At 37.9% G+C, this 12,962-nt stretch overlaps 1 protein-coding gene across 2 annotated transcripts in view; it reads right to left on the minus strand.

The window, feature by feature from the left end:
- The window catches only part of ank3b (ankyrin 3b), a 133,256-nt gene that overhangs the window by 20,909 nt on the left and 99,385 nt on the right, over nucleotides 1-12,962 (minus strand). For both annotated transcript variants that reach the window (XM_043253621.1, XM_043253622.1), the window contains 10 exons: nucleotides 11,388-11,399; nucleotides 9,914-10,016; nucleotides 8,995-9,039; nucleotides 8,442-8,548; nucleotides 6,794-7,018; nucleotides 2,724-2,878; nucleotides 2,087-2,298; nucleotides 1,049-1,256; nucleotides 403-499; nucleotides 21-249 (listed from right to left, as the gene is read on the minus strand). In XM_043253621.1, coding sequence (XP_043109556.1) covers nucleotides 21-249; nucleotides 403-499; nucleotides 1,049-1,256; nucleotides 2,087-2,298; nucleotides 2,724-2,878; nucleotides 6,794-7,018; nucleotides 8,442-8,548; nucleotides 8,995-9,039; nucleotides 9,914-10,016; nucleotides 11,388-11,399 — 1,393 coding nt within the window. The remainder of the gene's footprint in view (nucleotides 1-20; nucleotides 250-402; nucleotides 500-1,048; nucleotides 1,257-2,086; nucleotides 2,299-2,723; nucleotides 2,879-6,793; nucleotides 7,019-8,441; nucleotides 8,549-8,994; nucleotides 9,040-9,913; nucleotides 10,017-11,387; nucleotides 11,400-12,962) is intronic.

Genomic DNA, 12,962 nt, shown 5'->3' on the forward strand with positions numbered 1-12,962 from the left:
AGATACAATAGATAATGCACCTCAATATCTTTGCTTCTGGCCACCTCTTCGAAGTTTTCCTGCTGTTCCAAGGTTTTGTCTACTTTATCATCTGTCATACAGAAGCACCGCAGGCTAGACTCCACAGGGTCATTCATTTTAGCAAAAACAACAAACTTGGCCATGTAGGGCACACAGATGAGCTCTCTGTAGAGCTGGGTGGCCAAACCTACGGTCTCTGGGGTCTGATGGCAGTCGGCAAGCCAAAACCTGGACATGAATTTAACAGTCACAAAGCTGAACATGTGAAATGTTGATAATACGCCTTGATATTTTCTATACTATACTGATACTGAGATAATTGGTTTATAATTGGCAGGTAAGAGGATTTTATGAGAGAGAAGTTCCTAGTTGTTCTTGTACCTGGCAGACACATTTGTGGTGAAGGACACACAGTCATTCATAAAGGTGAGAGGTGTAGTGCCAGTGATGTCCTCCCACTGAGCCGGCGATGTGCCACCTGTCACAAGATGCATTATTAAAATGATTTTTACATTTTCTTAAATCTAAGAAAATCTAAGTGATCAAATAGAGATCAAACAGAGAGGTACTTGCTGAACGTCCATAGATTTGTTGTTTCAGTTTATGTTTTATGTAGCATATTTCCACAAAGCTAAAATCAGATGCTTCATTTACTTTTTGTTTTAAAATCTTTATATTACACAATCTAATTGAAATAACTGCTTAGATTACATTAAATACAGCATCTAAACATTTCTTTTTATGGACAATTAAAATAATAAAAAAAAGATTAACTTTTATTCTATGACAACCAATCAGAATCCACCTTTAAAGAGCTCATAACATTACTCATGACATAACTGCTGTGTGAACAATATTGCGTGTTGGCTTGGGTGCTAATAAAGATATCCATTCAGTTATCATTTTTGTTGTTGTTAGTTGTTATCAAGCCTTATTATTAGCAGTAGAGCAATAGATTGATAATTGCAAACTATACTATAAAATTATTTTCTGTTATACATTGTTATTCTCTACAAGTCAATCCTACCAGTTATGCTGCAGAGCAGGCGCAGGCTTGGTGTTGGGTCTCCTTTGTAGCCATTCACCACACCCTCTCCAGACAGCGGAGGCACAGGTATGGTCATGGTAATGGGCTTATGGAACTTTCTTCTGCGAGGCTCCACTGTAACTATAGGGCTGAAGGTGGCACGATTTCCTATGATCTTCTTCACAGCTTCATCTGGAACAGGCTGGGCCTGTTAAAAAAAAGCAAGATAATTTGTGGTGAAGTGAAACATTCACACAGTGTGCTTTATGAAAGGAACACTCCACTTTTTTTAGAAATAGGCTAGTTCTCCAACTCCCCCAGAGTTAATAACTTGAGTTTTAACATTTTTTTAGTCCATTCAGCCGATCTCTGGTCTGATAGCACTTTTAGCATAGCTTAGCATAGCTTGAATCCAATTAGACCAGTAGCATCATGTTCAAAAATGATCAAAACATTAAAACATTACTTTTCTGTAGACAGGGGGAGTTGGAGAATGAGCCTATTTCCAAAAACCATGAAATATTCCTTTAAAGTTTGCAATTTCTGACCGCTAACATCAGCAAATGTGAAAATCATGCTTTCTCAAAAAATCCCAAATAGGTTCAGTCCTAAAGATGTTTTTGGACTGGTAAGGTTCCATGGATGTTAACAGCATCCACAAAACGCTGTTGTGAGCATATAAGAATACTGCTCCTGCACATATAACATACATAAACAAGCCCTATAGCATACATGGTCACCCCATAGCAGATCTATACAGGTGGAGCTAATGCTAATTAAAGAGCTAGCCAAATATAGAAATGTTGCTCATTGTTCCTCATTGGCTATATATACAGGAGAGAACCAATTAGCTATGCCATGTGATAATGACTTAATTATGTCAGATTGAATTAGAGCTGTCAGACTGTGCCATCAAGAGTTTCATGCCAGACCTCTGTGTGTATATATATATATATATATATATATATATATATATATATATATATATATATATATATATATATATAGGAGTTTTTAGTTATTTGGACAGTTGTCTACCTGCAGTCCAACTCTGATCTTCTTGGTGAGCGCACCCTCAGGAAATGAGGCCTGGACCAGAGGTACTGTCATGCTGGACAGGACCCCTCCATCTGGACCCATCTGATTACTCTCCTGTTTGATCCGTGATACCACCGCAAAGTATTGTGGGAAATCCTTTGTGATGATCCGGCAGATGCGCTTTTTCTCCAGATCTGCTGTGCTGTCAAGCTCTGTAGAGTACACAGATATTATGTAGGTTTGATTTCAGGAAGCATTTGTATTATGTATTTTACAGGAGCAAACAAAAAGTGGTACTTTCAGTTTCAGAATTGTTCAGTATTCAGTATTCAGTATTGTTTTCGCCTATGCAAAAGTTGGGATCATGATGCCACTATCTTGCAGTGCTGATTAATGTGTTGCTACATGATTGTAATGAACGTGTAACCCAAATGTTCATTTAATCTCAACATGTTTGTGTTTGTCACAAGCCATCTCTAAAGTGTATTATTTGTAAATACCTAGGCATCATAGCACACACTGGCCATCCTGCATTCTAGATATTGTTACCACGTCGAGCACTAATCAACACACACTAGAAGCATGTCTGAAGTAGTGAATGTCAGTAACAGTGCAGATTTAACAATCATCATTTTACCTTCATCCATGCCATTCAGGAGCTCAATGAGGTCTTCAGATTTGCAGTCATAATGATGCTCTTTCCAGGTCTCACCGTTTTCGCTCCTGAGCATAATGAGCTCTCGCTCTTTCCCCCTCATGGACCCAAAATGAGGGATCTCCACAATCACAGGGCTGTGAAAACACACCACAAGCCTTTATCAGTGGAACCTCTCAGACTAATAAATGCGAGGCGACGAGACACACAAATGCTGATGATGACTTTAGTAAATGGAGATGACGAACATTCATGGAACATTAGTGCAAAAGAGGGGCACTTGGCAAATGCATCTGATATTAATACAGGTAAACTTTACTGGTTTCTATTCTGAACTCAAGAGGACAGATGCAAAAAAAAATTCATTAATGTTTTAGCATTACATTTTTATTTCTTTTTTTTTTACCAAGCGTCACTGCTTCATGCTTTGAAATTAAATCTTTCAAAAATCAAGTCAGATGCAAAATAAAGATGTACAAAATCCTATTCTTGTTTTTATATAATTAAAATATCTAACAAGATCAATTACCTTCACATGGCATAGTTAATAAAATCTCTAAAATAGTGATATTTCAACTTGAACACAATGTAACAGTAACAAATAACATTATAATAGATGAACACGTTTGAGAACAAGATAAGGCTTGACTAAGGACATGCCCCTTTATAACAAGCAAAACACTTAAATAGAGCAGAACAATCCTAAAATTAAGCAAAACAATTGCCAATGGAATAAAATAATCTTTAAAGAATAATTTAAAACAAGTTATTCATTTCTTTAAGACTATTTAAGCTAAGATTAGTCTGTGTTTGTTTTCTTATTCAAGATGTAAATGCACAAAACAAGGTGAATCATTTTAACTGCATAACTGTAATCTTCACAGTAATTGTTTTATTTTCTCATTTTTAGGATTTTTTGTCTATGTTTAAAGGTTCCATGTCGTGCACCTTTTTGGAGTTTTATTTTAGGTGTTGATGTCTTTAAGAATATATATGTGTGGTATAAGTAACCAAAACCATCTCAATATGTTTTTACAGCTCCTTTCTCTGGGGCTCTCTCAAAAACAGGTCGATTTTGGCCTGTCTAATTACTATTCATGAGCATCTCTGCTTGATTGACCTGTTTTTTCTGAGTGACGCACGACCAGGCCAATCAAATGTAACGACGTCACAATTATGTCAGCTCTATAGCTGGATGCAAAACAAAGGGAAGACTGAGGGGGTTCTTTCAAAACAACGCAGATTCAGCTAAACAAGGAGCTTAAAATATAATTTTCTTGTGATGTTGGGTGCCAGAATGGACGTAATACAGCCTGAAATTAGAAATATGATCGCAAACCCGATGTTACTGCCTGACAGAAAAAAAAGATGACACCTGTTTGTCCTTACTATACATGTGAGATCTGATTCACCTCATAGTAACAATCCCGTCAGATCGTCCATCCTTGGAGTGAGTGTACAGTTCGTCTGATCTGGTTTCGAATATTCAACATAAAGGGAATATTCCAGATTCAGAAAATAAAGCAGGATACCCAGGGCTCGGCTTATATCTATCGCCATTTCTAGCCACTGGGGGACCATAGGCAGGCTAAGGGAACTCAATTTAATCTTTAAAAAACTCATTAAGTGAAATTTTCATGCCATGGGACCTTTAAGATCAGTTAATATTATTTTGTGGTGAGATATTTGTTGTTGTTTTTTTTGCATACCCCACTGGCAGGTTCTACTTTAGGAAACTCTTGCTGTATTTTCTATTTAAGTGAGTTTTGCTTGTTTTAAGATGGGCATCTTCTGCAGTTTGGAGCATTTACTAAAAATGCATTTGCTAACAAAATTATTACATATGACATGTGACCTGTTCTGGCCAGTACATTATAGACCCTATTATAATATTGAGCAATTAAATCATGTTACGCAATGGATAAAAACAGTAACATCAGACAAATGTGGAATCATGAAAGAAAACATTTAATGTGTAGACAGAGAAGGTACCATGGAAAATTTCATGCCTGAAGGCCCCAGACTCAGTCCCACTATAGCTGTGCGTTAAACAGAGCACATTAGACACTAAGCGGCCTGATCCAAGTACAGTAGAAACTGCAGAATATTCAATATAGAGTGACCCTTCCCTTAAATCAACACTGATACCTTCTCTAAAACTAAAAGGCCAAATGAAACTGTCTCTTAGCGTAAAAACACAGGGCTAAGGCAGCAGCCATGACTGCAGACACTCATGCTCACCAAGCACTGCATAACCAGCCCAAACAGCCAGTATGAGTCACTTTCAGCGATGTGTACATTCACTGAAAGCTAAAAGGAAAAGGTGTAGATGAACGTAAAGGAGGAAACAAAGGAAACATCAGCTATGGCGTCAATAAAAGTAGTAGTTGAAATCAACATGAAGTGCTGTGACTTCACTAAGCACACACTCCTACCCAGAAAATTTTGTTCCTCGTGGCCCCAGCTGCAGAATTCGGCTAATGTAGCTCTCGCCCTCGCTAAGAGGGGGGGGTTTTCGAGGTAGATGAAGTTTACTGAATTAAATCCATGCAGCATTTAGAGGAACAAAAAGGAGGAACAACTTGTCATTCCTGCAGGATGGGAGACTAGCCCTAGCGTTGTAATGTTTTAGTGAGCCATTGCTCACCCTGTTCCAAGTACAGGAGCTTGTTCCAAAACCTTGTGAGCTTTCTTGCATCTACCATGCATCCAAAATGACACGAGTAAGTTATTTGGAACACTCATAGGCAACAACTCATATGTACAAATAGCGCACAGGAGACTACTAACAATTTATTTCAGCAGGGTTTGCCGTTAGCCTGCTGTAAATCTAACAGAGTGGTGCTCTAATAAACATAAAACACATCAACACATAATCAATGAGTAAAACAGTAGATTTTAATCAGATTGGACTGTTGTTATTGAATACATTTTCTCTAACCTTGTCCAATGGATTATGAGACTGTATTCTTCATGAAGAAGGACAAGTTTTGGCTAAAACATATAGGTATATATATATAATACTTTTTTAGGACACCTTAAGGCAAGGCACTACAAACAAAGCTATTTATTTTTGGTATTAGAATTTTCAATGCAATGGTCTATTGTGATTTTGTTTACAAAACATTCTTTTAGACTAATGCAAAAAAAAAAAAACTTGTTTTAGAACATTTTATCTGCTTGCATCTTTAGAATTCAGTTCCGGCTCAATATGACGTTTTTCTTAGGCATTGAGCTGGATATCTTTCCTTAGGCATTGAGCTGGATATCTTACAAAGTTTTATTGTATTCTTAACTATATTGTAAAGGTTTTATATAACTTTTGTATTTTTCTTGTTATCTCTGTTCTGGAAATGTATGCAAATTAAGGGCCTACATAATTCAAAACATTTATGTTTAAGGTATATTTCACCCAAAAATCCTTTACTTTCCCTCAAGCTGTTTCAAACAGTTATTTCTTCAGCTGAGCACAAAAGAAAATCAGTTGATGGCAGCCACAGACAAACATTATTTTAAATATCTTCTTTTGTGCTCTGTAGAACAAAGAAACTCTTTTTGGACGTAAGATTTATAAAATCTTAAAATTTTGGCTAAATTATCCCTTTAATGCACTGTGGTTAACCAATAGGGAAAGTATGATGATGGCCATTTAAAAAATAAAAACGATTACTCAATTCACCTGTGGTGCCTGGCCTTAATATGTTGTAGCCAGCTCACTAAGTTCTAGAACAAAGCCAATATGTGTCATTTTAAAACACTTATTACTAAAATGGTGGAGCTCTTTCAGCAGTCCTCAAGATATGTACTAGGGAGCATTGACGTTACGCACGATCCCAATGTAAAAAATAGAGTTAAGGAGATGGTAAAGTCAAGGTGCTTTACGGTATATCGCTGAGTCAGTGTCGCGTAACAGGCCATGATAACAACGATGGACAAAGCCGCTCTGTGTCACTGCTGAAACACTTCACCGACACGCACTACCAAACACAGATGGTTTCCATGGAAATGATAAGAAAAAGCTAGAGTGAAACAGTCAAGAAGGTGAAACCTACCCCAGAAACTGAGCCCCCGCTGGGCCCACCTCCACCAGCCGGCTCGCCAACCCCTCTCCCTCCACCATGGGCGGCAGGGATGCCAGCTTGTGTCTCTTGACCAGACGGCATGTGATACGTGTTGGCGCAGTGCACTTGAGGGGCGGGATGATGATGCGCATGCCATTGTGGCGACTTCCTCGCATGGACCCGCCGCGGGCGTCCACCATAAAGCTCACCAAAAACCTTTGGAAGGAAAATTATCCAATAAGAAAAGATAAAGAGGGATTCAGCATCTTACAGGCTCTCAGAGATGTGTTGTCCCATGCTGTGACAAAAACACACTCACAAATATATTTCAGAGAGAAAAATTTAGAAGAAGAAGAAGTGATCTGGAATCAATCCATGCACCTGGTGAGAAGTTAGTGAGGTACACAATGTTGGTCAGATATTTAGCCGTTGTAGTAACAAAGACAGTTACAGCACAATTAGTTTACGGTAAAGGATCAGAATTCAACAAAACTGTAAATCTTTTATTGCTAAAACTTGATACATTATGTAGGTCTCTTGGTTTGTTTGGCTTATGAAGATGGTATCAAATAGTAATATGTACTAATATATTGGCCTGGACTGCGTTTCCCTAGAAGTTGAGTTGAGAACAGCAACAACACAAAGAAAGGGAGGAAAAACTGTGATCACATGATCAACCGTCACCTGTTGTCACACTGAAGGGGTGAGGGAGAAATGCTGCAAAGAAACAAGTGGAAATGGGGAATATGGAAAAAAAATGTAAGAACTTTCATATTAGCACTGAAAGCCCATTCACACCGAGCATGATAACTGTAAAGATAACGATAAATTGCCTAAAAATCGAGCCCACACCACAACTATAACGATAAAGTCACAGAGAAACTACATTAATATAAGATATATATATATATATATATATATTGCTAATATCATTACCTTTATAGTTATTGTTCTTAGTGTGGGCATAACACATTTTAATGTGATTTTAAAACACTGAGATGCAATTCTGTAAATCATTGGATCAGCAAATATCCAAAGCATATAAAAAACACCTCTCATATAACGTGCAAATACTGAATTGTGTTCTCTTTTACATCTTCTTGCGCTTAACTGGACAAATACCCACAAAATTATTTCAAAATATCCTTATAAATGCGAGTCGGTTTTGTCTTAAGTGATGCAAACAGTAGAGAAAGAAAAGGCTTGTGTAAAAGAATATAAGACCTTTGCTTTAGGTCATAAAGTGTTAGCAGCCTAATACTCCTGCTGCTGTCTGTGCCACAGAAGGCACAGGAAATATATATGTTTCTGTGATATCTAAATGTTTGACTTGATATATAAAACTGAGAACTATTAAGAATCAGAAATGATAAGCATAACTGGAATCAGAATTTCTAAAATTCAAACAATACCCAACCCTACCCCGAATTCGCTGTGGTATTCTGGTCCCTAGAAATGGATCCCTCATGTAATGTTTTCTCACCAACCAAAAATCCAAGTAGTAGCACATTTGTTCGATATGAGATATAATTTGTAATGAATTTTAAAGAACAAACAAAGTTCGTTTCACAAGCTTGCCAAGATTAACTTTTTGAAGAAGTTTGTAGTATAAGAATAGTAATGGTGATGTTGGCTTTACCCTGAATGGACTGGGCTGGAGACCAGGTTCACGTTGTCCAGAGTGTCTGGAGTCCAGCTATAGCGTCTCATTGAGTCTGCGTTGTAATCTTTTGCTAAGGCCAGGTGCTGAAACACAAAATAAGCTTTTCAGAACCGAACATGCTACTCATATTTCCATTCACTGCGGTTCTGTGGTGAACCATGGTAAAAGGCCAGTGCTGTCACAGCCCGTTCATACGAGACTGAGACTCTGCACTCTGCTGTTAACAGCTCAACCACACAATTATCACCTCTTCTTGTGGTTGATCACAATAAACAAAAACAACATGCAGTAAAAGTATTTCTAGGTGGTTGAAGGTAATGGATGAAACCTCCAGATGCAAGATCAAAACAGCCAAAATAATGTGAAAAGCTAAGCTATAAAAATTCAACAGATAGAGAAAGTAAAGTATCTGGCCTGAAAAGCAAAGCATAAAAGAATAGTAAATGCATCTCGTGGAGCAAAGCTCATGTTTGCCTGCATTGGGTTGTGGATTAAGAAACAATGCAGAATTCCTCAATGCATTTTATACCTTATAATGAGAGTCAACAAGGGTGGGCATTTCTCTACAGACCCCCTGAAGCATTGAAGAGAAGAGACAGATACTGAATCACTCCAAATGCACTGATAAAAAGTGATGGACAAAATTACTTCACTATTCTGAACAATAAAGGGGAACTTTTCACTCTCCTCATATATTTTACTGTGTGAACAGTGACGTAATAAAATAATGTCCTTTATTTGAATACTCTGTATGTGCATACTGCATACTTGCTATATTTCTGGCCTTTAGTGTGCTTTATACTTTTGGTTTAGCAAACGTTACAGAAATCTCACTTCACCTTGACCTTTTATTACTCAGATAAATATACAGATATTGATATTGATTATGCCACTGTTCTATCTGCATACTGAGCTGCGGCTCTCATCAATCATCTGTGTTACCTTTCGAGAATAATATGTTTTCTTAAATATATTAAATGTGCACTTCAAAACTTAAAAGTATGTATTTAAAAAAATACCTAAAATTTTATTACAATAAAAATTCACTTACGTGCACTTAAAAACACTTTTCTCACCATTATAATTTAAACTTTACTGTGCTTTTTTAATATCCCATTTTATTATATATTAAATGTACTAAATTACAATGTTTAGCTATATACAATGATACTATTACTGTATTCACATTTTATGTTATATACATGGTGCTTTAAAAATATCATGGCGCTAACACTTTTTTGGGGGGATGGGCTTGTTTTTCTTCAGGAAATGAGTATCTGGTTTAGAGTCAGGTATGCTGAGTTGAATTGGTGCAGAGAACATTATAGCCTGTGTGCTTTTAATTGCTCAAATTCATAAATTATGAACCAGAAAGATCAAACCACAAAAAGACTAAACCACACAAAGGCAACACAGAATCTGAAAACTCAAGGAAAAAGAAGGCGTACCGTATCCTTGCTCGGCGCCAGGATCTCTTCAATCATCATGCTATCACGGGTGAAGGAGCTCCGGTTGAGTGTGTTGGACCTATCCGAACTGAAGGAGCGCAGACTGTCGGCATTTATATTAATACCATACAGTGCTGGGGAGTGACAGTGAAATACACACAAAACACACACACACACACACACACACAAAACAAAAACATTCATTAATACATGCAACTTCCAGGGAAATTGATGCACAATAGCCAAAACAAAGAAGAGAGACATTTGTAGTGGTGTGATGAGTCAGACATTGAGAGACAACAGGAGAATAGATGTCTAGAGATGAATTAACAGATGTGCAGCATCTTCAATGATACGCTGGTGAACATTTGTAATGACTGAATGAATGAGACACAAATGTGTGCTAGACTGTTTTTTAAGCAATTGGTACTTTGTTAAACCCCAATCTTAGTAACACATTATTAGACAAACTTGTTCGCTTTTATAAAGTGAATCTATAAGGGTATGATTTGATAAAATTAACATTTACCAAAATCAACCAAAAATATGAATATGAATTTAGGCATCTTCATTATAAAGATATAAATTTACTAAAACCCAAAAAATTCCAAAAAATAATTAATTTATGTTTTAAAAATCAACTTTAACTTTAGATAATGTTAAGTGCAATCTAAATCTAAAAATAAAGGGAAATGGGCACATGAAGTAAATAACATGCAATAATATAATATATCCAAAAACATAACAAATACTGTGCGACACTACAATTCTTCTTATATTATATTACACTCAGTTAATGAAAACCTAGCATTCATATGGGACATTATCTGAGAGTAACAGCAAATAATAAAGAGGAGCCAGCAAATGGACAAATATAAATGTGCTGAAGCTAAAACAGATCTGGAAGTTGTTTATTGTATCTTGACTCATTTCTATTTGCAGTATTTTCTTGACTTCATTTCTATTTGCAGTAGGGCCAGGTGCATTAATGCAGACTGAGCTAACATGCGAGTGCCGTGCCCAATCAGAAATCAATATGACGAGGGTTCTCAGTTCACAGCGAAATCTGGCGCTGCCTGACTGCCAAAGGAGAATCTGTTTCTTGTGAGGGTGTACATGTGAGACTGTGAGTTTGCAGATTTAAATGGATGAAATTTGATTCGGCTGATGAGGCTCTTCATGCATCCCTGGAAGCTACATTAAGAAACTTATTTGTACAGTAACTGGACTCAAGGGGACAACAACTCAAATGTTTATGACAATAAAACCTGAAAAGAAAAAGAAAAACTTGACACATCAGGTTCACACACCAAACCTAAATTCCAAATGAAACCATAGTCCACAGACAGCAAGAATGTGTATACTTCATTACATGAAAAACAATGTACAAAGCACGGTACACGACAACGTTCCATGGTTTTAGAATGACTCGGGATATAGGATGGGAAGGGTCGGAAGCATCATGCCCTCTTACCTGACTTTAGGACTATGGTGATTGTTTGGAATGGAAGAGGAAGAACAGAGGAAATTGAAGGCAACAAATCAGAAATGCAGTGGTTGAATGGGACAGACTCTCATGTCTGGGGCTGCACTGTGCTGTACTCTAACATGCACGAGCATATATTTGCATATATCACAAACCACAGAAAACAGACAGGATACCCTAAAGTATGTCTATGTCCCAAGCAATTATCTATATAACAACTGAACAACACTTTTTGCCTGTATGATCATACAGTTATGTTTATGGCGCTGCTATGCTTGTTATTCCTTGCAAAACTCCAAGTCCTGTGCTAGAATACCATGATGAGTAAATGAAATGTGCTGTATCTCATTTTATACCCAAAGAGATTTCATAAAGCATTTATACATTATGTATGTACAGTATAAGAGAGGGACAATAGCTGATAGTCATAGGTTGAAAATTATCTATGGCCAACTGCAATTGATAAATCTAGAATTTTTTTTTAATGGAAAAAATAAAAATGATAGGAAACAGAATAGTGGGATATTAGAAATGTAATAATATGCTGTCAAAGATATATCACGATTGACTGCATCTGAAATAAAAGTTTCTCTTCATGAACTTGAGCTGCGTTGAACTCTATGGGAAAGATAGAACCCCTATCTCACATGATCACATGAGAGAGCTGGGGTTAAGACTGAAGACCAAGACCTTTCTCCAGCATAGAGAACTGCTGACTGTGGAGTGGTCACCATCTTTTAACATCATTTAACATTATCTCTTGGCACGTCAACTGCCTGGAACACTTCCCCCTTGTCCTAAGAAATCACCATGTGTTGGTGCACACCGACAACATATCAGTGGTCTCTTATATGAACCAACTAGGAGGACGGCATTCGCACCCTTTATACAAGCTGGCGCACCAGATGCTTGAGTGGGCCGGGAACAGACGGCTCCCGACATTCCTGGGCATCTCAATGTGGACGCAGACATCCTGTCAAGACAGGGGCTGAGGCAGATCTAGAGAGTGTTTTATCAGGCAGAGGTGAACCTCTTCACGACTGGTTGGCTTTTAATAATTGTAAGTGGAGGCTTTTCAATGTACCGTTTGGTACAGTTCTAAAGTTCCTGCAAGCCAGATTCTGCAGGGTTGACCCACTCCACCTTTAAGGTTTATGTGGTGGCCATTACGGACTACCACGCCCCACTCGGTGGCCAGTCAGTGGACATGTGACACGTTTTCCTTGGTGCGCTGAGGTTGAGACCTCTGGCCTGAGAAGGGGTCAAGGCTTACAGAAGCTGGCCTTTGGGATCCAGGTCCCTACCTACTTTAGCCACTCTTGGCTCTCTTTCTCCTAGCTGTGCTGCATCTACACTGGGCAGGGATTTGAAAGTCTCGTAACATGGGCATTTCGTTCCCATAATGTTCAACGCAGCTCGGTTTCCTGAAGAGAAACATCTCCAGGTTACGCATGTAACCGTGGTTCCTCGAGGGAACGAGATGCTGCACCTCTGTGCCATACTTCTGGCATCCCTGCCATCACTTGCTTCATTCCTAGAAGCTGAAGCCGGTTGCACTCCATG

This window comes from Puntigrus tetrazona, chromosome 12 (assembly GCF_018831695.1).
Source record: "Puntigrus tetrazona isolate hp1 chromosome 12, ASM1883169v1, whole genome shotgun sequence".
Taxonomy (NCBI): domain Eukaryota; kingdom Metazoa; phylum Chordata; class Actinopteri; order Cypriniformes; family Cyprinidae; genus Puntigrus; species Puntigrus tetrazona.